General features: G+C 31.4%; 1 protein-coding gene and 1 long non-coding RNA gene across 2 annotated transcripts; one reads left to right on the top strand and one right to left on the bottom strand.

Annotated features, from left to right (window-relative positions):
• Positions 1-3061: 3061 nt before the first annotated feature.
• LOC148608588 (sodium- and chloride-dependent glycine transporter 1-like) lies at positions 3062-16207 on the bottom strand. Its single transcript, XM_088543604.1, has 14 exons — positions 16188-16207; positions 15757-15937; positions 12808-12939; positions 11421-11686; positions 9157-9288; positions 8533-8610; positions 8267-8370; positions 7763-7887; positions 6939-7051; positions 6426-6554; positions 5580-5679; positions 4919-5019; positions 3840-4010; positions 3062-3260 (listed from the first exon to the last, which is right to left on the bottom strand). Exons 1-14 carry the CDS (start codon positions 16197-16199, stop codon positions 3117-3119), a joined length of 1788 nt encoding a protein of 595 aa, XP_088399730.1. The 5' UTR covers positions 16200-16207; the 3' UTR covers positions 3062-3116.
• Positions 16208-18074: 1867 nt separating this feature from the next.
• On the top strand, positions 18075-21294 carry LOC148608587 (uncharacterized). Its single transcript, XR_015914937.1, has 3 exons — positions 18075-18164; positions 18268-18368; positions 20630-21294. It is a non-coding gene; the product is annotated as an uncharacterized LOC148608587 (long non-coding RNA).
• The last annotated feature ends 4254 nt before the right edge of the window (positions 21295-25548 follow it).

Here is a 25548-nt window from a genome sequence, read left to right as displayed (position 1 = left end):
GTGCGCTGTAAAACCTAGTTTTAACCCATCATTTCATTTGAAATGCCTGTACTAAGCCAGGACCATAGCGGTACTAGTTACGCCGGTGATGTAATATATAATTTGTCAGATTTTGTTTGAACTTGACTTCACTGTGGATTGGGCTAGTGTTCGGTAGTTTTGTTGCTACACTTATTTCATGTCTAGCCCTCAGACTTTGAATGTATTTTTATGATTTCCACTGGAATATTGGTATCTTTGATTACTCTTTTAACATTTTCAAACTTATAAGTGTTTACTTGGCGCAATTACTCTGAATATAAATCATTGTATCAGATGTTTCTTTAATAGGATAATTTATTATTGTTATTATCATTATTATAATTATTTTTATTATTAATAACATTCAAATAGAAGTTTATAAAGCAGTTTCTCTAAGCGCTTCAAAAACATGTACATGTACAACAAACCAATTAAAGCACATCATTAAGTACGTAAAATATTTCATGAAATGAAGAACAAAACTTTAGAAAGATGACTTTCAGTTCAAATTGAAACATGTATTAATTAAAAATCAATTAAAGAAAAAAATCATAATTCAAAGTTAAATCAAAATAAATTGAAACAAAAATAAAAGAAATCACTGTCTACTGATTATAAAAGTAAAAACCCTGAAAATGTAATACAGAAGTCTCAAAAAATGCAATTTGGAAAGTTTAATTTTAAGTTATTTTATAAAGACTTCCAAAGATGATATACCATGCAACAACAGTGGTAGACTACTCCACTTTTATCAAAGAGTAATGAAGATTCCAGAGGATATAAAAAGAATGTAATCCTGGGACAAAGAACAGGCATGGACAAAAAAAACTACAAAGAAAATAAAAAAAACTGAAATAATACATGCTAAGAAGCAAAGAAAAATGAACAACTCGGACTGGTTATTTTATGTTATTTGTTGTGTGTCTGTTATCCATGTCTGGTCTGTGTCCTTGGATTATATTCTTTTGATTTCCGGTAGAATCTTTTTTCACTTGAATACTCATACATTTCATTTATATCATGAAGTATTTCTTTAGTACATAATAAAACAACAGTATCAATTAAATCTATTGAAGTTTTCACCTGGAAGTTTCCTTTTCAATTATAATTAATTATAATGTAATTATACAGTTGGAAAATAAAAACGATATAATCTCACATACACACTTTACACTTATCTATTTAAAAGTAGTCCATAATGAACATGTTCACTTTCGTGTACTATGAACTACTCATGCCCATAAACATGCATGCATAATGGAGATAAGGGCATTATGAAATTATATATACGATTATTTACAAACAGTATAAAAGAACCTTCCAATTGTTGATTGAAATACACCTGGTTTACATATGACATCAGTTTTATGGTAATTTTTTTAATGCCATAAAAACCAAATACAAATATAAGTATATATTCTACACTAATCTATATACGTATTGCTGACAAGATAACAAATAATGTGGAACTCATAATTACTGGCCATCATAAGTATTATCTGAAAATATCCTACGTAACTTAATACAATACTTTTTAAAATATTTACGCCCAAAACAGTGCAATTACAGAATGTAAATTCTGGTTTACTGGTAACTAGAAAATAACAATTGATCTTTATCATGGTTTGGATGTTCTCTATCCACTCACAAAAATTGGTCACACAGGCGTTAGGAATCGAACATACCGAAATGCAATGAAACGTAGAGGTGTGGCCAAGAAAATGTAATTTAACTTTAACCTGTTGATTCTATCATTAATTAAAAATATGGAATAGAATAGAATAGAATAGAATAGAATAGGGCAACGCACGTCTTCTTCATGTCATTGTTACTGTGAATTCAGTAACGAAACCGTGAGGCAATCCAAGGGTGAACTAAATTGAAGATCGACTGTCCAGCTGGAAATCTAAGACAAAAATTCATGAATATGAAATCAACAGCAAAAAGTGTGACTCACTCAAGAACCTATCAAAATCTACATGTGTTAGTACCAAAACTCTTTAACCCTAGTTTACATCCAAATTTACATATCAAGGGAATGTTAATATTTTTATTTCTATACATATTTATTTCATATAACAATACGAGTTTTTTTTACAATTACAAATAAACACTCTTCTACATATACACCGTCCGCAGGTTTTAAAAGAAAACTCTTTTCCGACCTATGGCTTGGATCTGATTTTTGTGGGGTTTTCAGTTCCTTGGGGTACTTAGTGGCCTTTCCATGCTGTGCCTTGTACACATATGTTTACAATTTGTAGTAACAATGCTACTTTAGCGAAATAAGTGATAGACTCATATTCTTTCCTGGTGATAAGGCTGTGTTGCAGTGTTTTGTATCCGATACGAACTATAGTTAACATATTTAATTAAATTGGCATTTGATCCTTTCCACAAAAATTACAAAAGTATTGAAGAGGTTACAAATTCCATGGACTTTGAATGCGTACGATAAAGAACACACAAAAAGTACCTAAAACATTGTTTTTACATTTTTGTAGGTAATTAAAGATTGACAAGCTATTTTTTATTGAGTAAAAACATAAAGATGTCTAATCACTTGTCATTTGTTTGTTTGTATTTTGATAAACTTTATTAACATGACCAAGTTATACCTACAATGATCGTGAAGAAGGTGGTTAAGATTTTTTTTGCGTATGATAAAGAACACACAAAATATACCTTGGCAACATTTCGTAGGCATTTTCTACTTGTAAATTGCACAGCATATGATTATATCATAATATTTGGTAGAAATTTGAGGCAAAGAATATTTTTCATATTTTCAAATCTCTCTCATTGAACTGTCAAATAAAGACATGTTTGTAAGTAGATTGATAGTATATGACAAGTTCTGCGTCTGGTCTAAATAGAGGAAGTGAATGATAGTGAACAAATTTTGTTAATTTTACGGCAATCATAGTAAATCTACATCGAAAAAGAAATCGAAGGTGTCTCTTAAAACAACCTGTTCACAATCGATTATCTCAATTGACAGTGTAACAATAGTGAAAATACTACCTGTAAATAAACTAAATGCAGATGATATTTTATTGTTCATACAAAACAAAAGTTTATTATAAGACAGTTGGTCATCTTTTGCCAAGTAGATTAATCTTTATTATATCAAACACAGATTTGTCATGGTAAAATTTATTATCTACCCTGTAATTTAGCTTTAATTTATCACTACTTGGTCGCCAGTGTCTCGAAGGTTTGGATGCGTTCCTTAATTTCTGTAACACAGTTAAAAAACATGTTACCAGCTATGGCATTGACAATCACATTTACACGGTTCAATGTATTTCCTATAGTTATGTAGTGTTAGTTATAGGCCTCTTATAAGAGATAACTTTACCTGAGCAATTGTGAATAATTCATTCATTCTCACATTTAAATATCTTCCGCATTTGGTCAGATATATCTGTTCTAACATTGTATCACAAGTATTACTCTGCTGCTTCCTATTAAGGTAAGGTAGTTTACCTTCATGTAAAATTTAGTGTCTTCCAGTTTGATGAAATTATACCTACCGTTATAAATAATTTATCAATTTTTATTGAATTTAATATGTGTGTATCACTAACACTTGCAGCTCTTGACCGCCTCAAATCTTTACATCTCCGTTTTACTGTTCAAACAATGTTACCTTTGCTTTTGTAAAGGTGACTACGGGAGCCGTTTTTTCTTGTGTATGTGTATGTTCGTATCAATGTATAAAGATAGGTGATGTGGTATGATTGCCAATGACAGTCATCCACTAAACAGTCAGGCAACAAATTATTGTGCTTTCTTAAATATATATTAGTAATAACCTCCATGAATGTGTATCCTTCTGCTTTTCTGATTTCGTTAATGGCTACAACAGGTATAGGGATGACAGGTATCAGAGCAATAACAAATCCACATGCCGTCGCTGCTGTTGGATATTGATAGTCACCATAGGACGGAGGTTCATATAACAACATAACTGATACCAATAATACCTGGAAACAAAAGAGGGTTGACTGATTACTACAATAAAACAATGGTTCGATGCTTTATATTTGCTTATTTTGTATTTTAATGGTCTGTCTAAATTATTCAAAATATTTAATGCGTTCAAAATAATTTAGGGCATCACTTTGCTTTGATTTAGAAAGGCCAAGTTTACACCCATCAAACTAACCCACCTTACAGAAACAAAATCAGCAACATTATCCGCAAGTTTAGAAGGGGGACGTGGGCTGATAACAACCACAGGACGGTGGTTAATATTAATTGATACAATTTTTACACCTTCAAAGAAAGAATGGCTGATATATGTGACTACTGTAGGATGTCGGTTATAAAAACCACATCAATATCTAGTTGGTTTAAATTACGTGTATAGGCAGAGTGTACTCGATCCTACATCAATATTAAACGTGTTTCATTCTAGTATAACCAAAGGGGTTTGTAACGGGGTTTGTACATAGTATATTCGGACAAAAAACCGAAAAATGCATCTAAAGATGATTATTCAAATAAAACAATTATACAAGTAACAATTACTGTTCTCTTACGTTACTTTAAATCATAAACAGCCTAGATGCCATTTACTACGACTAAGTTATTTCAGGCAACCAGGCATTTAAGAAAATCTATGGCTTCGGAATAATCTTTTGAGATGAATTAAACAGAACAAGTAACAACAATCAAGGCAGATGTGAATATACTTTTTTTTTGTCAAGTTTTGTTACAATTTGGTATGAACGCGGGAATGTGGAAGGCAAATTACTAGAGCTAGTTTTCATTAGATTGAATAACTGTTTGCTTATTTATTTTTAATCTATCATGTTCCTCAGGTTATTTAACGTAATAACCGGTTTTTGGTTTTATAATTCAACAAATATTCATTAATGTATTAACTTACAAACATTCCAATAGGAGTTATGATGCACCAACAAAATCTTAAAAACACTGGAAGATGTTTATCTGTCATCAGCTCAATATCCCTAGAGAAGCGATCAGCACCTGAAATATACATGAAGAATAACATTTTATATTTATCAACTGTACAATCTCCAATCTTCTGTTTCAAGCTATATGTTATATAGTATCTTTTTTCTTGTTTTGTTTTCTTTCCTTTCCTTTCGTTCGTGTATTTGTTTGTTTGTTTGTTTGTTTATTTTTATTGTGTTTGTTTTGTTTTTGTTTTGTTGTTTTTTTTTCGTTTTGTTTTGTTTCGTTTTTTTTTGTTTTTTTGTTTTTTTGTTTTTTTTCTTTTGTTTTGTTTTTTTTAATTATTTCGAATATTACACTGTTGCATGTAGATATATGTAGCATTAGAACAACGTTAACACGTCTTCCCTTATACACGGTGAATTATTTTGTGTGGTCTTGCAAAATCATACAGAAATTAATGTTTTTAATTATATATGTAAAAAAGTTTATAGTTATAAAGTATACCTGAATTTAATATCTTTAAATGCTCTGCTGTATATGTATATTATTTATTCAGAAACCTTTATATAAGTGATGTGCTGCTTGAAGAAAGACTTTGTATAAATTGTCATAAGATAGATTATATTTACCATAAATCCATCCAAATATTAGGCATTCAATTATTCCAAACAATGGAAAACAAATTGATACAATATACCAATCAACTAGCTGGAACAAAAAAAATCCCGCCTGAAAATTAGAAAATATAGAAAAATTACATGTTAATATTAGAAGGTATGTATTACTGATAGAGAAATTACATGTTGATGTTAGAAGGTATGTATGACTGATAGAGAAATTATATGTTGATGTTAGAAGGTATGTATTACTGATAGAGAAATTGCATGTTGATGATAGAAGGTATGTATGATTGATAGAGAAATTACATGTTAATGTTAGAAGGTATGTATTACTAATAGAGAAATTACACGTTGGTGTTAGAAGGTATGTATTACTGATATTACAAAATTACCTAATTAGGCTTAAACCTTTAAAGCTTTAACAAAAGGTAAATGTAACTATAACTATGTAAATTTGAAATAAATAACTATAATCTTGGTCGTCTTGATTAATCGTAATACATGATTGAGCATGATACTTTTTATATGTTTTTCCATACATGAAAAGAAAAAATACGCAAAAAATACTAACCCAATGAATAAAAAACTGAAAAAGGTCTTCCGTATTCAATGGCCAGAACATTTTTTCAACTGGTTCATATATTTGATAACGGTATAAACAATTGTCTTTTACAGTATGTATACACAAGTACAGGTGTAAGACAAGAGATAAGAAGGTTAGATAGATTCATCGTTTATAATTTCAGCCATTCTTGTCAATCTGTATATTGATAAATTGTAATTACGAAATTGATGACGTCAAATATCATATTAAAGTTTTGTTTTCTCTCTATATAAATTTGTTATTGCACTCACCTTGGTAGTAAAAGGAATAGAACATAAAAACATGATGAACAAAATAAGAAATGTTGCTTTTATCCTATGTTTTCTGGCTAGTGTGAAACTGTCGGTAACGGCTGTAATGATTGGTTCAAACGTTCCAAACTGTTTAAATATATTTAGATTAAACATACAATTCAAAAAACGTATAAGATTTTGGTTTCATTTTTGAATATTTTCTAATACTACCACGAATATTGGCATTTTACAGATAACCGCCCAAATTAAGTCGATTGTACAAATAAATTATTTTAATGCATGACATAATTTTTGATGAACTCAATTTAATTTTTTTTTTAATTTAATTTTTAATATTAGGTATTAGATATTTTGAACAGTTGTCATAAATTGAGAACTCATCACATTCGATGGCTGGATATTATTTTTATGTTCATACAGTATATGGGAGTTATAGGATATAACAACTACAGGAAATATCGGCCTTTATTCAGAACCATTTTTATTACTTAAATAGTAAAAACGTATTACTGTTGAATCTAATGCCAGAGTATAGATCATGAGGAAGAAAAGGACTGCCCAGAGGTTCGGTATTGGTAATCTAGATACTGCCTCAGGATATACAATAAACGCCAGACCTGGACCTGCAAACAACCCATGTTAATAAATATACGTTGTTGATAATAAATAATATTGCACAGATTTTAAGACCTATTTTGAAGGCATCTTCTTTATTTTACTGTTTGGTGTCTCCTTTCTTTTATTTCTACTTTACATGTATTTAGTTCCTCTTTATCTTTTGAATTTGACATTCATCACTTACTCATTTTATCTTCTTTGGTGATATGACCAGATGACAATTTTAGATGTTTCTAGAAAAACTGAGGACGCTTGCACTACCGGTGAAACTGGTTCATGCATCCAGTTTTTAGTGTAATCCGAATTGCTCCTTTACTTTTGTAATTTTGTATGTATTATTTAAGTTACTTTATGTTTTTTGTGGTGTTTGTCTGTTTTCCATGTCTGGTCTTTGTCTGGATTACATTCTATTGATTTCCATTAGAATCTTGGTTCCCTTGATTTCTCTTTTATGCTGATTGTTCATATTGTAATATGCCGATAACAATTAAACTTTAATTGAGGCGATATAAAGCTTTACTGAACACATAATATACATCGGAAATGTTCCAAGTCAGGACCATAGTGGTGGCGTTTGCCTTGATATTGCTATTTCATACGGACTGTCCCTTTGAATATTTCTCTTGACTATTTGTTTCTATTTTGATAAAGCCCTTTCGACTGTATAATGAATTATACACGTGTCCAATAACAGATACTAAGAACTGATTATATACCTGATTTAGCAATATCTTGTAACGGCAGACCATAAGCATGGGCCATTGAACCAAGAACAGAAAACACCAGGAATCCGGATAATAAACTTGTTCCCTCTCCCAAGCATAAAACCAATATAGCGTCCCTGGAATAAAGGTGGTTTAGATAATCTTCTGTCATCTTCTGTTTAGTAAATGTCATTTTTTTCTTTTATCATTATTTTACTTGTTTGCTTATTCGTCTAAGTGTTTGTTTCCTTTTCTATTTTTTTAATTGCTTTTTTTTTTTTACTTATTTATTTATTTTTTGTTTTGGTTGCTGTTTCCCGCTTCGTACATGTCTTAATCATGACCTCGTGTTATTAAGTTCTATCCACTTGATTATAAATTCATTCAATAGTAAATGTTTCTCTGTTTAGCATCGGGTGCCCTCCTTGTTACAAACATTTGCTTTAGAATTAAGACTTCAAAGAAAGTCAAATAGTGTCAGTAAGATTTAAAATGACATGAATAAATACATCGTACCGGACACAGTTGTTCTTAAATTTGTTGAAACCTTGAATGGTTATAAGTGGTCCCCATAGAACACTAGATGAGTACAGCATTTGTATGGCTGCTTCTATCCATACCTATTTAAAATACGCAGAAAAGCATTATCATGAATATAACAGTTTGCAAGTCAAGATATTAAATTCATTAAAGCAGCGCAATGAATACTAACTCAATCACTTACATTTACATCTTTAAGCTTTTTTCAAATCTGGTTTCACTAAAAACATGACACCATTTACCGCTCCTGGCTCTAATAGACTCCGAATAAGTAAGATAACAATCAACAATATAGGCAGAGTAGCCGTCACATAAACAACCTAAAAAGGGAACGAAACATATACATCAGCGTATCACCTAAATACAAAACAATGAATACTTTCAGAGTTACATCAGCGTAAAACATAAAAACGAAACAATTAATACTTTCAGAGATCCCCCAAAGGTCTTCAACAAGATCAGCGTATCACCTAAAGACAAAACAAGTAATAATTTGAGAGTTCCTCTAAAGGTCTTCAACAAGATCAGCGTATCACCTAAATACAAAACAATTAATGCTTTCGGAGTTCCCCTAAAGGTCTTCAACAAGTGTAAACACATCGTTAAGGTCGATTCGTGGATTAAAATAACCTTCGTATCGGGAATTTGAGTTGACCTCGGTTTTGACTGGGTTCTTACTGTTAGTTTTGGTTTTGTGTTTTCTTTTTAGTTTTCGGTGTTGTATATTTTGCTTTTCGTGTATTTATTTCAGTTCTTTCTGGGTGTATGTCTACTCCTTACGCCTCTCAGTAACATTACCTCTTTTCATAACAGTAACCACACATTTTACCATATATACTTAAGTTACATGATTAGATACACCTTACCTTTCCTATGGTTTCTACGCCTTTCATGATACATAAAAAGATGATGAACCAAGAACCAGCGAGACAGAGTAACAAAGGAACGTTAAATCCACCAAGGTTGTCTATCCCAGAACTTAACTGCAAACTTTGTGTCTGAAATGTAAAATAAATGTCTTTCATTTATACCAGTGTGTGTGTGTGTGTGTGTGTGTGTGTGTGTGTGTGTGTGTCAAATATTATCAGGGTATATAACGAGAATAGATGAATATAGAATAGGTTTACTATGTCAAGAAGTCAGCCATCCAGGTATGAAACATGTCAGCTTACGTCCACCTGAGGGTTTTCAGAGAATGAGGAGTCGAGCCTGACTAAACTGAACATGCTGCAGCTGGCACAAAAGCATGTTTTATAAATAGGTACAGCGAACTAGATGATTCTTTATACTCCAGCAATATCAAAGTAAACTGAAGGTGTCAAGATACAGACTTGGACAGTGTTTTCATTATTTCATTACAAAGAGGTTTGAGGCAAATTTGTACCTTCAAAAACTTATATGGCCGGTTCAAGTGGGAAAAAAATGCATATCATTCAATGAGGAATAAGTAGATTTGTTCTAGTGAAATTTCTGTTTTGCCCTTTGATGAAAAAATTTGTGAAAGAGTAATCAAGGGATTTAAAAGAGTGTACTCAAGGGACAAAGACCAGACTTGGAAACATACAGAACACAAAGAACACAAATAAATTAGAACAATACATACAAATTAACTAGAGTAGATGTGCAACTCGGACTCCACTAAAAACTGGAAACATGGATCAGGTGTACCGATATGGTAAGCCTCCTCTGCTATTCTAGAAACACCCGCCGAGTTGCTCATAAAAAGTTAAGTCCTGGGTAGACGAAATAAGGAAAGGAAAACTATGACACGCTGAAGAAATCAGTTTGCATACACCGTAATGATCCTGGAGTTCATGATGACGACCATAAAACTTCTGTAGTGATCACTACAATCTTGTAGCAACATAACACTGTTCCAGATGTTGTAATTGTAAGAAGTCTAGCGCAATACTAAAAGTTGGCGTATTTATGAGTATGAGTTGTGATATGAAAACTCCATACACAGGTGCTGAAGGGATGTTGTGACAAATGAAAGGAAAGTTGACAATACGGAATGAAAAGTCATTGTGTTTGTCGTATAGTTTGGTCTATATTTTTCCTTTACCATCGATATCGAAGTGTGGGTCAAGATAGAGGCTGACTTCACAGTGTCTTTAGTTTCCTTTATCTCAAGTTCTTTGTGGTAGATGCAATGTATAAAATCCCCGAAACTAGGATTGTTTAGCGATAATACGTCTTCTATATAGCGGAAACTAAAATTAAATGATCTACTAAACAATATTCCTTATTTGGACCAGATCAGCTATAAAATAAGCCTTATTAGAGTAAAGGAATAGGCCAGGAAGCAGAGGAACACAAATCTGGTCTCACTGGAATACCGACCGATTGTTAAGAACGAAAACACTAACTGATCGGCCTGTATTCCGGACTTGGGACAGTCACAAAACAAGCGGTGGGGTTAAAGTATAGATGCAGACAACGTTCAATTTAAGATTGTTTTTTTATACTACATAGTCAAGTGTCTATTTCTGTAAGAATAGGGTAGTGAATAAAGCATTGTTTTTTAAAGTCTACCTTCAAAATCATGGTGGTGCATTAGCATTTGACATGCATACTCTGGGTGAAAGGACTATCAAATTTGTGTTGTTTTTTTTTATTAATTCATTTTGTATTAATAACACATGATTCTTACAATGATTTTCCCTTATAACCTTATAAGCATGTTATGGTTTTATATTCATTTATCAACGCCCTTCTTGATTGTTTTGTTTTGAGATTAGGATTTCTTTTTTTATGTATTTTAAAGTACACAATACTTATACATAATTAATCGTTACTTGTTTTTCTACATATGGAACCATGCACCTTCTATCACAAATGTTTTATATGAGAGTGATGCTACCTTAATACCGCCGAAGGGGTTTCATTAGTCTTGCTAAAATCAATCATGCGGATGTGCCGTGATTGACATGAGTTTTCTGTCATGGTCATCACATCACTACCGAAATCTTCTGTGAAATTTATAGGCACATTTTTTTTCAGCTGCAACAGGTATACCAAATTTAATATCTCTATATCTGTGCCAGCAAACGTTTTAATTCATTCTTCATTCGTTCATTTTCATTATAGATGGCAACAACATTGTGAACAAAACATCGAATATTCAGAATATTTCATACTCAAAAAATTCTTCGGTACTTGAGGTAAAATGTATAACTGCACTGGTGTTGCTTGATTGCAAACGTGATGTCAAATTAGCAGAATCCCCGGATGTACCTCCGTTGGCATGACAACTGTCTGTGTTCCACCAGTTATCACATGACGTCCACTGTAATGGTGAGGTAAAGGATGAACCAATAAAGTACATCGTCCACGTGACTATCATGACGTAATATCCACATAAACACATAGCACTCAACATTCCAAAGCCTATTCCTGAAATAAAATTAGTACTCACTAACGTATATAGGTGGTTTCACGAGTGCTTAATTAAGATAAATATACCTTTGTCAGCGTTTCTTCGAATGATACAATATTTAACTCATATTGGATGTTTTCTCAAAAATCAACTTTCTACTTCATCCATTTTAAATATTGTATTCCTTTCGTCTTCCTTTGTCTCAAACACTGTTTAATGCTTTCATTTATTTTTTTATTCTCTTGCACTCCTTTTCTTGATTTGATGATTCAAATAAGATGCATTCTAGTCTATGACCAACCTTTATTCAAAACTCATGCAGACACATGTTAAACTATTATATTACGATTTACATTTTCATACGCATCAGTGACTTATGAAATATTGTCCTGAAACACAAAAGAATTTACTTTTTTTTGCATTTTGCTCTGGATATTCTGTTAATTTTATTCGAGTATTTGTTTGCAGATTTAAAATCAAAAAGTGATCGTTGTTTTCTCGCTTAATACTATGCATATATAAATTAATGTGATACTTGAAATGTTTTTGAAAAAATAATTTAGAAAAAAACAGCCTTCCTTTATCGATGTTTGTAAGAAGTATCACATCTGCCTGAAAAACACCGTACAGGAACGGAATCGTAATCACCTGACATAATTCATATTTTAATCAATTAACCAATTATTCATCTCATGTCAATTACAATTCAAAGTAAATCGATTTAACAACTTTGTTAATTGAACAAAAAGAAATCAAACTCTCTAAAAATTTCCTTGATTTATTTGATGAGTAGAAGTGATCGATCATTTTAATGAGTAAAAGGTGATCGATGTTTTGAGGCTTTGTTTTAAGCAGATATCAGTTTATTTTTCTTTTCTTTTGTTTGTTTGTTTGTTTGGGTTTTTTTTGTAATTAAGATAGCTATTGATCGAACTTTTTGGGAATGTGTTCGACTTGTGTTCCTGTAACAGAGCTTATACTGTATATCGATTACCAATCCTTTTGTGACCGATGAGTAATCGTAGATCAGTTTGAATGATCAAATGGGACTGTTTTTAATGATTCATTTCTGTTACACTCACGCATATTGATACATACGATATCGCAAAATATTGTAAATGGCTTTTTTGCAATATACCTTTAAGTAGGGGACAAGCCTCCCAGCATTTGTGTATAGCTTTAGAAGTAAATTGTCCGACCGAGACTTCCAAAAGAAAGATAGGATAAACTAAAAATATCCCACTCAATATACATGGTATTAAAAATGCCCCTGAAAAGAGATAGTATTATGTAAAATATATGAATTATATTTATGCTCTACTAAACCATTTTTTTTTATAAAATATGAATGTCATATCGGTATTTGCATTATATTTATATGGGAACTTGAAGGTACAAGTGTAATACTTGTACGTAGTTCTCTACATGTAAAACTTTACACGTGATGTAAAATATGAACCGAATCGTTGGTAATGTTTACTTATTGTAAATTCAGGAATTCGAGTACCTGCTTTCTTATGTACCAATTTTTTACGATATCAGTTAGGGGGAAGTCGTGCATGTCAAAAACAGAAATTCACTTTTATTTCTTATTTCGAGACAGTTACAAACTACATAACAAGTTTTAGTATTTTTTTTTTCATTCGGTTGTTGCACCTAAATAGTAATCTTTCTTAAAATCAGACACAAGTTGATTCATACACGTAAAAACCCCGACGAATTTAGTTTCATTATTTGTTCAGGAACGGTTACTGATCACATAACCAGTCTTATTTTTTCATTAGGTTGTTGCGCTTTTGAGATTAAAATTATGTAGATTGTCTACGAAATTGGCACTTTGCCAAGAGTTATGTTTGTTGATTTGGTTTGATATGGTTGATTTTAGTGGGAAATGAATGTATGATTTTGTAAAAAGTGCAGATTTGAATGCAGAAATGATTATCGATATCGATTTGTGAAAGTATAGCATATGGAGACTGAAAAAGCATCGTTTGTTGTGTGAGTTTTTCTTCACCATGAATCGCATCAATTTTATGTGGACAGGTACTTAAATAGATATGAAAATAAATAGATTGATCATGAATTTTGAAATTATGGTTTGCTCAAAAACTCAGAACTGTATACGAAATGGACCAATTTCCCTTTTTGTAAGTATCATTTTTTTAATATCATTTTCTTTGTTGTGTGTGTCTGTGTTCCATATCTAGTCCTTGTCCTAGGATTACATTCTTTTGATTTCGGTAGATTCTTAGTTCCTTTGATTACTCTTATAAAAAAACAGTTGTCATATAATGTTGTGAAGTTGCTAAAATTAAGCGTAAAGACGAATAATGAATACGTGAATAATAGCCATCGTTTAAAAGTTAATCGGGAACTACATACAAATAAAATATAAATAAACAAAATAAACAAAAGGGCCCATATTGTTTATTTTGTTTACGTTTTATTCATGTTTTAATTGTTTTCAATTTTATCTTTTTAACATGGCAATTGTTCACTTATTCATTATTCAAATTTAGATATGATCTATACAGTGGACGTTTTACAGTCTATAAAGACACGTTGTTTGTATTCTGTTAGAAAATATTGTTTATAATGCACATTTTTTCCTGATTTGTCTACCCCGGACTTTTTATGAACAACTCGGCGGATGTTTCTAGAAAAGCATATGACACTTACCATACCGGTGCACCTGGTACATGCTTCCGTTTTTTAGTGGAGTCCGAGTTGCTCATTTGCTTTTGTTACTTTGTATGTATGATTTTAGTTACTTTATGTTATTTGACGTGTATGTATGTTTTCCATGTCTGGTCATTGTCCCTGGATTACATTCTTTAAAGCTGAGGACGCTTACCCTACCGGTGCACCTGGTCCATGCTCCCAGTTTTTAGTGTAGTCCGAGTGGCTCATTTGCTGTTCTTATTTTGTATGTATGATTTTAGCTTTGTTATTTTATGTTCTTTGTTGTGTATGTCTGTTTTCCATGTCTGGTCTTTGTTCCTGGATTACATTCTTTTGATTACCACTATAACCTTGGTTCCCTTGATTACTCTTTGATTACCGCTAGTACCTTGGTTCCCTACGATTACTCTTCCAGACAAAATCCGACGGATTTATCAACTGTCTTTCATTAATTTATTCGAAAAGGATACGATTTTCAAAACATTGTTTATTTTTTACCTTGTTTTCACACTTAGGGATATTTGACCCATTATTTAATCCTTCTATAAAATTAAGTCAGTTTTCAGTTTCGTTTGCTTTAAAATCAAACACATTATTTTTCTAAATTTATCATAACATTACCTATGCTAAAGGAATGAAGACATTATCTTAATATTTATGTGGAAATATCTGAAGTAATCATATGAAATTATGTATACTATAACCGAAGTAATCATATGTGTAATCGATTACATTTCAAATACATATTAATCATGATGTAATCGATTACATTTGAAAGTAATCCGCCCAAAACCATTTGCAAGCTTATTCAACAATCTATTTAATGACATTTCAAAACAGACATATCAATCTGTCTCCTACAATGTAGCCCTCCTACATCTAATACAAACGTATGGTTTAGCAATTTGGCAGTGCATACCAATTCTTAAGTCTTTTTTTATGCGACCTTGGATCAAATTTACAACCTCCTGGATTCGAAAAAAGCACCCTATCAAGAGACCACCACTGTAGAATGTCGGATATTTCCTTTAGCTGCACAATTGAACTGGATATGATCATTCAATTTTCACATGATTTTAAATGCTGACTAATATATTAGATGTCAGATGAATAAAACACTATTTTTTACATTAAAACTTTGTCAAGTAAAATGAATCTATTAGGGTTGTTTAAAGCGTTTCATTCAACATCATACCATCAGAGATAAAAGTAATCAATTCACATGTGTCGCGATATGCTGATTAGATCTTACCAATATGCACAAAAATGGAGGGAATATGTCATAATTATACTGTATAGTTTCCCATTACTTGTACATGTAGTATATGTTAATCTTTTAGCTAAAGGGTAGGGAAAGGTTAAATTTTCCGTTTTCTTATTATTTTTTTTAGCTAGACGTACTTACCTCCGCCATTTTTTAAACACATGTATGGAAATCGCCAAAGGTTGCCGACTGATACGATGTAACCAAGCAACGTTAGAATACTCTGTAATTTGTTTCCCCATTGCTCTCTAGAGGAAACGGTTGAGCTCTCCGAATCTTCTAAGAATTTTCTCTCCTCTTCAACTTTGTTTAATTCCATGATCTAAAAGACGTAATTCTATTCTTGTTTACTGATAGTACAAAGGATATATCTAATGTCCTGATTTCAGCATCAGAATTACTATGGTTTTATGCATTTAGACTTATCAGTACACTGCAATTTGCACACATTTTACCCTTTACTGAACCCTTTTTACTTCACAGGTTTTTTAATGGATTTTTTTCCCGAATACATTTTTAGTTATATATCCTTATAGTCTTACAAAATCTATGTAACAGTTTAAATAATTTACATGAATAGGCATTAATTCAAACGAAATGTATGGCTTAAAATAAGCATTACATAAATGGTAAAGCTTGAGTCAAAACAAATTCATATTTTTTAAATTACAATGTCATGTCAAAATACTGACAGCACACAGAATAATTGACACAAATGTCACTATTGTCGATCAAATAGTATTGTCTAAAAGCGAATGATAATATGAACGAATAATATTTTAGATATAGGATGAAGTATAGAGCTGGAAGAATTTGCTTATAATCTGCCCAATTTTAAGGATATCCTAATACTCACTAAAAGGAGAAGGGAGAAACAAATAATAGTATATATCGGAGGGGTTCATTTCAAATAGTTGACATCATATATATATTTAGATATATAAATATATACATAATTGGGTGACTGCTAATTATCCAGATATCGCACCCCACAAAATACAATATGTACAGATATGTACAAACGAAGATACGTACTGAATTAGATCTTTATTGCTACATGTTTCCCTTTAATGCATCAACAAAAATAATAAAAAAAATATAAGTATTTTTGTACAAGTATAACTAGCTTATCATTTCGACGTTATCGTTAATTTTCTAATGCATTTTGTTTATTTATTAGAAATTAATAAAAAAACACAAAAAAAAAACAATTTTGATATTTTTAAATATTAAGAAAAATTCGGTCAGCACTTACCTGTATTGATTCTTAAATATTAAATGACGTCCAATATTAGAATGTGTAAAAGCGTCAGATAATTATAGTTTGCTTGAATGAAAGGCAATAAAGAACAGGATTTTATATAATATTCACTCAACCTAGCCAGTTACAGTCGACGCAAGAGTAACCTAGGGGAAATCAAAAGAATTTAATCCAGGGACAGAAACCAGACATGAAAAACACACAACAAAGAATATACAAAAGACTAAAATATTACATACAAAGTAACAAAAGTCAATGAGCCGCTTGTAGTCAACTTAAAACTGGGAGCATGATCCATGTGCATCGGTAGAGTAAGCCTCTGCGTTTTTAGAAACAGCCGCCGAGTTTCTCATAAAAAGCAAGGTCCAGGGTATACGAAAGAAGAGAGGAAAACTATGGCACGTTGAAAAAATCAGTTTGCAAATGACGAATATATGAATGTCATATATCACAACCTGACAAAAACAAGTCATGCAATAACATCGGATACATCATAAAGGGTCAAAAGTATCGAATAAGGGTCACTACAAAGTTACCGAACATTTATCCGATTTACAATCAAGTAAAGTAAAAAAAAAAGGCAGAATGGCTAATAACACCACCGTAGCAATTCATTGGTTCGGACATATTTCAACACAAATTGACAACGTAAAGATTGCCACCTGTCGAAATCGGGGACTTCAATAGTCAAAACAGTACAGAAGATATGAACAATTAATAATTAAAATATATAATTAAATGCAAATACAAAAGTAGGAAATTTAGGACACGAGTTTCAAAATAAGTCTTGAATTTTGTGGGAAGGGGCGTAAAGTTCAAGTTGAAATAGTACTGCTGAAAATCAATTTGTAGATATTGTGAAAATTCATCATCTATAATTAATATGTTTGTCAAAAACAGAATGTCTTTCATTAAGATACTGATATAGGAAATAAAACTTTTTATACCTAATTTTAACATAACCTTGGTCCAAATCCCATTGTCTAAGGCGGCGTCTTAAGAAGTGAGAACAGCCGCTACTAGATCTGATATACCTTATCTACTGAGAAAGTTAAACACCAAATGCAGGAGAATCCGGTAAATTACTGCACAAGAAAAGAAAATTTAATTTTAAAATCACTATCGGCTCGTTTATCACATACTTTTGTATTGAAATTACGATTACTACTAAAGGTCTGAAAATGACGCAGATGCAGTTGTGTCAGTAGTCTCATTAATTCTAGTTCTGGTAAATACTTTTATGGAAGCCATTCCTCAACTGTAGGATTAATTGTAGAGAACTGTGTCTGTATGTATAACAACTTGAATCATTTTTTTTATACCTAGCTCTGTTCTTAAGCATTTGTATACACTAACAAAATTGTAACATATATATTAATTTATTTATACAGTTGGTCTAAATATGTATATAAAGTTACGAGTAAAGTACAGTACAATGCACTATAGAAATGGAATGCAGAACGAGTTATCAACCAACTTTTTTTTAAATCACGTAAGCATTACAGTTAAGGCTTAATCCGGAGAAATTGTAGAAAATATTTGATTTCTATAGTGGTCATGTTACTTTCACTTTCTTATGAAAAGTACATTTGTATTACTTGTTTGATTATCAACACATGTATAAATGTGGCAAAAAGGATATGGCTTAAAATTTTTCTTGAAAAATTTGTGCAATTACGAAATATATTAGCATTATGAGATGGACAATTGAACTGTCCAAATTATTCCTATGATCCACATTTACATGATACAGCATTACTGTATTTGCATGAAGCACATGGATGTACGCTGCTCATGTTCAGCCATATTGTCATATTTTGAACTTTATGAATCTTATGCTATTCATAGCATATGTCTGCCCTGTCATCCCAGTATTCTTTTTAAAGTCATTAAGTACACATAGAAATGTTATTTTTAAAAAATGTTACTGAAATTCTTGTTTGTTCATCGGAATTTATATATGTATATAAAACCACTAAGTCATAACTTATGTATAATAGAGAGAAATCATTTGCTTGCAAAATTTTCAAATGCTTAATTCTAAAAAATGAACCCACTTTACTTTTATTAATCGAGCATGAAGATCTTCACCGATTTTTCAGCTCTTTAAAATCCTTGTTAAATATAAAAGATGTAAATACTACAACAAATTATCACAAAAATGTACGTAGATCTTTTCTTTTTTGGACTAAATACAGCACGTTATGCACAAGTGTGGTATTAGGAGCTTCTAGTGACTTTTTTTGTTCCTAAAAATGTCCCAATGACGTTAGCCATGTCACATTTTATAAAATTTACAGTATTAAACATTTATCTAATCAAATTGTATATCTAATGAAATTGTTCATATGCTCCATCTTATAGAATATAGCAATATATAACCGCGCTTAATTTGTTTTCATAACTACATGTAGTTCCTTAAAAGGACATTACCGAACTTTGCAGTTTATATTTTAAGTCCTCTGGTTCGGTGGCACTGTTGGTGAACAAAAGGTCCCCGCGGGTGTTCACCATCCTATCAGTCAGACGTGTCTGATTTGAACCGTGTATTTCGATATTTTGTTTATTCGCTTTGACTACTTGTATTCATTTAATTTTGTGTTGATCTAAACTTAATTAAGTATTTATTGTAGCATGTCGGTAGTAATAGGCGATTCAGCAGACCCCACATTGTCAACCATATGCTCTCTTTCCGTTTAATACTGTTTATGGTTTATTCAGTCAACAATAAATAAAAGATATACAAGTTGTCGACACGACACATACTTGTCATTTTTTTTCTTTTCTGATGATCCAATTTAATATAGATGAATAATAAAAAGATGCATACAAACATTGATTCCATTAGTCTAAGTTCGGGTTAACATCGATTTAAACAACTTATCCAGAAATCATGAATTATTTCTTACACTGATCTGAGATATAGATTTATTTTCAACACTTTCACCCTTGGGATACTGTGCTAAATTTGCCACATCTGTGTTCGCTGATCCGAATTTATTTTTCATCAAATATTAGTAATAAATACATAAAAGCTAGATGGGCCTTTGATATCCCATTACCATCTAGTTATGTATTAGGTTATAAAGTTGTAATAATTCATTTATTATCATTAGATCTTAGTACGTTATTGATGTTGTATTTTAAGTTAAACTTTACGACTGTGAGTTGTTATTATTTTGGAGAGTAACACACGTCAGAAGAGCAGTTTAGAACAATGTTTTGTGTAAAACAATACCAATTTACAATATTCGAGAAAAAAAAAGACGATCGTGGAAAAAGCGGAAATTCTAATCATCTCATTGCTGTAATGTTAGCAAACTCAACTAAAAGTACATACAAGAAAGAAAAATAGTCATTGTTTTAATATACAGTATGTCTTGTACACAGTAAAATCAGAAATTCAAAAGATCAAATAACAGACAGGAACCGGACGAAAGTATACAGAAACAAAAATTAAATATCATAATATCCAATATATGTCAAGAATCTTACAAGGTTTGACACCTGCATTAAATACATGAATACTGTGTAAACAAAATTACTGTGACAGACGGATATAGATTATAAATATATCTGTCCCATCCTCTAGTTGTTTGGGAAATCACATTAAACTCCTAAATTACTGTGACAGACGGATATAGATTATAAATATATCTGTCCCATCCTCTAGTTGTTTGGGAAATCACATTAAACTCCTAAATTAATATTTACATATAGCTACAACTGATACAAATTTCTGTTTTATTACAGATATGTGTGTAACATCAATGTGACTCTAACGACCATGACCTTAGTGAAAAGACATAAACTAAAGGTTATTCAGAGAATCTATTCTTTTTGGAAAAAAAATGTTCTTATACTTTAAGTTTTTATTGATGTTGTAATAATAAGTTATACTCGACATCAGCTCTAGCCTATTTTCGATTTATTCACGCTTTTCTTCAGCCCTTCTTTATCGAGGCAGAGTTGCCTTTCTTTTTATTTGTTATGCTTTCTCAATTTCTAAAATAAACAACATCGGTACTTACGATTGATGTGCACAATCAAAATAGAATTTTATAATTCCGTATGATAGGAACAATAACTTTCAGGTTGGACACGGAAAAAGGTGGAAAATCTGTTTTTGTCAACAATTCACATTTTACGGAAAAGCCGTTTTGTGATATGAATGAGAAAGTTATTTCAAACATTTTTTAATATCGGTTGTTTGGAATGTTGACAATTATTATATACGAAAATAAAGTTTTAGGTATGTTCAGACGTAATCTGCAAAGATGTCATTTCATGATACAATGACGAATTCATGCGAAGGTTTTTTGTCATTTAACATGCCTTATCATATGTTTGAAAATCATAGGAAACGCTTGGAAACTCTAACTTAATAAGGGTAATATAGGACAATATAAAACAAAACATAGACACTAAGCTAAAATATATTTAATAAAACTTATTGAGTTGCATGTTGTAAAATGCTGAAGTGATCTCATATTTTCAATATGAGAATGTGTTAAAACTGAAACGCTCCAGAACAAATATTTTTGTTCATTTCGTTAGTGCTGATATCATTCTAATTTCTTCTGATATACTGTTTGAACCGTCCTAATAGCCTGTAATAATTGACAAGGTCCATAATTGCCTCAAGTATTCCTAAGGGATATCGCCAGTTCATAAACATTTTGCGCCACAATTCTGTTGTCTGTTTGGCAATAATCATCGAAACTAGCGACTGTTTTCAAAGACCGGTTTGGATCCAATAAGAGTATACGAAAATACGCTCGCCTGGTGCTATCTTAAGTTAAGGAATGAAGGTAAAACAGAATAGTGAGACTTTTAAACAGATAAGTATAATAATCCAAGTTGACAATTTGTCTATGTACTGGATTACTAAACTCCACAGGAATCCATAAAAACAAAGTTACATAGCTGGATCTACAAAATGTACCACCAAACCTCTTTCAACGCTTTTAACTTCTATACTCACAGCTGTCAAAGAGGGTCTGCTATAACCTTGGTTCCCTTGATTACCCTTACATCACTGCTTACTCCCGTAGTCATTTTAATTCAATGTGGATCCTAAAAAATCGAAAGATCTTTTGGAAACAATCAGTTCAAGACTATTATCAGAATATAATAGCATTTTTCAACACTGTATACTTCTATTCCACGTACTCAGTTATAATCCCGACTTAAAAACATTGTACATCCAAAACAGATGGTACAACTAGATACAAATATATAGTTCGTGGTAGAGATTCCTCATACTTTGTAAGAAATATTTCAAATCATCTTCCAAATATATAGAAGATGTTGATAAAATGCTGGAATGTTTAATCGACAACATATGTTTCCAGTGTGAAACAGTTATATACAACAAGGCATAATTATAAGCAGTCTAGTGCGACACAAATAGTCTGCATTGCTACGGCAAGCTCTGGCATAACGTATAACTTGTGATATGAAAACACCATACGCAGGAGGTTGCCAAAGAAGAAAGGATTTTAGCTCCGTACTTTTGAGAAAATTACAGTTTAAGCTCCCACTTTAATCAATCATATCAAAAAAGACAACTATTGCAAAGTGTTTATTTTATGCACAATCTGTACAAATTGTATCTGGAACCCCAAATGAAAACGAAGACTGATTACGTGATCTGTAACAAATACTGAACAAGAATTAAAAATGACTTCAGTCGGTTTTTAACATGCATGATACACCTCTTGTCTGATTTTTATAAAGACTGCTACTTAAGTAATCGAACATTTAGATAGATTATTAGATAGTCAACGAATTATTTGAATAGGTTGACTTAATGTTGTCTTCAATACATCACGGAAGGAAAGAGAACATCTGAAAAAAAATTACGAAAGCACTGACCAATTAAACTGAGGTAGAATAAACGTCCTTCTCCTACCTGCCAACGTTGGTTCATTTGTCCACAACCGCAATTACCATATGGTAAATTAGTATTATTAGTTGAACCATAAGCTACCATATATTGTACAACTGACATATTTTTGTTGTAGTTCTGGTTAATTGTTAATCTAGAAACCATTCAAATCCACCGGAATACTTATCAGATACTGAATGTACTGTTACTCATCAGGAAGAAAAAGAGTTATTATTTTTCTTCGTTTCTAAACCCCGAAATATACATAAATTTCCACCAAATTTATCCTTGAAACTGACTTTGAGGAAATGATTTTTATACATCTTTTTGTCCACGCTACAAATATTTTAAAATAATTTCTAACGCTTAACGGTGAAAAAAATGATAAAACAGCAGGTATTTTTGTAGTGTCTCAAGTCAAAGGTCGATTAGAATAAGTGTAAAATAAAGTTTAGACTGTTTGCTTTGCCTTAACAATCAGCTTTTAATTGTAAAAACAAAATTACATACTAATATTTTCGATTTAAAGCAATATAACATGAACATTGAATGGAGGAAAATACGGACAAATGACAAGATGTCATACGAAACAAAATTTCAGGTACATGTACACAACTAAAACCAATTCATTTGTTTCAGAATGAGTATCTTACAGAAAATATATATGACAGTTTTACTGTTTCTAACAAAGGTGCCCTCAAATTGTCCAATCGACTGTATCCGCCAGCTCAACAGCAGAAGTAGTCGGAAACTTCATGTGAATACCATAATCTTAATGAATTTCATAGAGGTACTCCAAATGATACAGTCAATTTGATTTTGAATGGTAACTCATTCACCAACCTACCAAAAAACTCTTTTGAAAATGTTCAAAGACTTGAATAGTTAGAATTGAATACGTGTAATCTTCAGAATGGTTTGTTTATTGGTATGACTAGTTTTCAGAGATCTCAGCATAAATAATATATGACATATAGAACCGAATGCTTTTGTCGATTTATCAAATCTGATCAAGTTAAAACTGTGTCAAAATACTTTGATAAATTTACCATACCAGATTTTCTGACCAATTTCGTTCAACTTTTCTTAAATAGAAATCAGCTAGACTTAAGTGTTTCTCCTCTTTTGTTCGAAAAGTTAACGTCTCTTGAAAACCTCCAATAAGATCATAACTTAGATGTGTTCTTGAATAGAACATGTTCATCGCTGTCAAAACTGAGACTAATACTATAAAAACTTTTGAAGTGGGAGCTTTTGTCGGACTGCATCGCATAACTCATTTGTCCATGCATTCCCAAAGTCGTAATTTAAAAGAGATCCAACACGGCATTTTTAAAGGACTTACAACACTGGGGCGTTTAGACATACATGCAAATATTTCAAACAATCTTGCCGGTACCTTATTTCGGGAAATTTTAAGTCTAAAAAGAATTCAAACGGAAAACATCAGATTAGAAACCATACCAGATGGGTTGTTTTCTGGACTTTATACTCTTTAGTATTTAGATTTAAGAAACAATTTAATTCGGACGTTATGAACGGATGTATTTTCAGACCTGACAGCTATCGAGACCTTACTGTTCAGTGAAAACCGTATAACTATCGTTGGTCTAACTTTGTTTAGTCACATGCTATCGGTACTTTATTATTGGATGAAAATCCAATTATATGTGACAAAAGTATCGTTCAAATTAACTATTGGTTTGATGTAAAATCAGCTGTAGGAAGTGGGACAGTTTGTGATGGATTGTTTATCATGACAAGTTCACGTATATCCACTTGACGTTTCTGTGCTGTTTTGTCCTCTGTCTCCCTTACATCTCAGTCCATTTGCTCTTTATATGTACCGTCTCTATTCGGATGTATTTTACAATATACTAAGGAGGTCCACTGCCAAGGCATCAGCTATGATACAGATACATTTAACATTGGTAGTTCACCACAGAAGTGCAATAAATGAAACGCTAGAATTTATTCCACAATTCGAGATGTGTTAGATCAAAATTATAGAAGTTACAAAGTCCTGAAATCTACTGCTTAATCTTAATGTAATGAAATGCACGTTATTTATTTTGTCATTGCTAACCGAAATAAAATAATCATAACTTTTATGAGAATTTAAAATCATATAAAGTCGTTATATATCTGTCAACAAAATGACAGGAGTGTGTTTCCTTTTTTTAATTAATACCTTCTTTTGCGATGTTTTTTACAAATGTTTTCGTGCTTTTTCTAAATAATTTTCTTGATATCAATGGTTGACTATTTCTCGATATCTATTGTATTTACGTCTGTCTTGTGCTGTTTACTAGTTTGCCTTTGCTTATTGTAATATCAGTTACTGGTATATTATTAGTTATGTCATGTGTAGGATTCATTAAAAAATAAAGTGCACTCCAAAATCTACTTCCTTGTGCATCTGTGTGATCAGAAGATCAACATATATGAAGAGTTTCAAATTTGTATTTTTATATGTATATACATGTGCAGATACTTCACGGAAAATCTGCTTTATTAAACTTGTTTTATACACACAAAATCGTGACAGTTTTGAAATATAAGGTTAAGGGCATTATGTCACCTTAATCAGATACCGAACAAAATATATATATATATATATATATATATATATATATATATATATATATATATATATATATATATATATATATATATATATATATATATATATATCCGGCCAGTTGTGAGGAAGCAGTTTTGATATCTTTCTCCAATCCAGGACACCAAACTTTAAAAAAATATCAATTATATATTTATTACA

The sequence above is a fragment of the Perna viridis genome, chromosome 9 (genome assembly GCF_037379345.1).
Source record: "Perna viridis isolate PV_CMFRI_1.1 ecotype Kerala chromosome 9, ASM3737934v1, whole genome shotgun sequence".
In the NCBI taxonomy this organism is placed as follows: Eukaryota; Metazoa; Mollusca; class Bivalvia; order Mytilida; family Mytilidae; genus Perna; species Perna viridis.
The sequence above is the reverse complement of the archived record's forward strand: the minus strand, read 5'-3'. Positions and strand labels throughout refer to the sequence as shown.

Bases quoted from the DNA above. Each gene is read 5' to 3' on its own strand.
- LOC148608588 (XM_088543604.1), bottom strand. The intron at 12,940-15,756 runs GTAAGTACGTCT...ATCTCTTTTCAG, and splicing joins GTGTTTAAAAAATGGCGGAG to GGGCATTTTTAATACCATGT. The intron at 7,888-8,266 runs GTACGATGTATT...CCTTTATTCCAG, and splicing joins TTTAAGAACAACTGTGTCCG to GGACGCTATATTGGTTTTAT.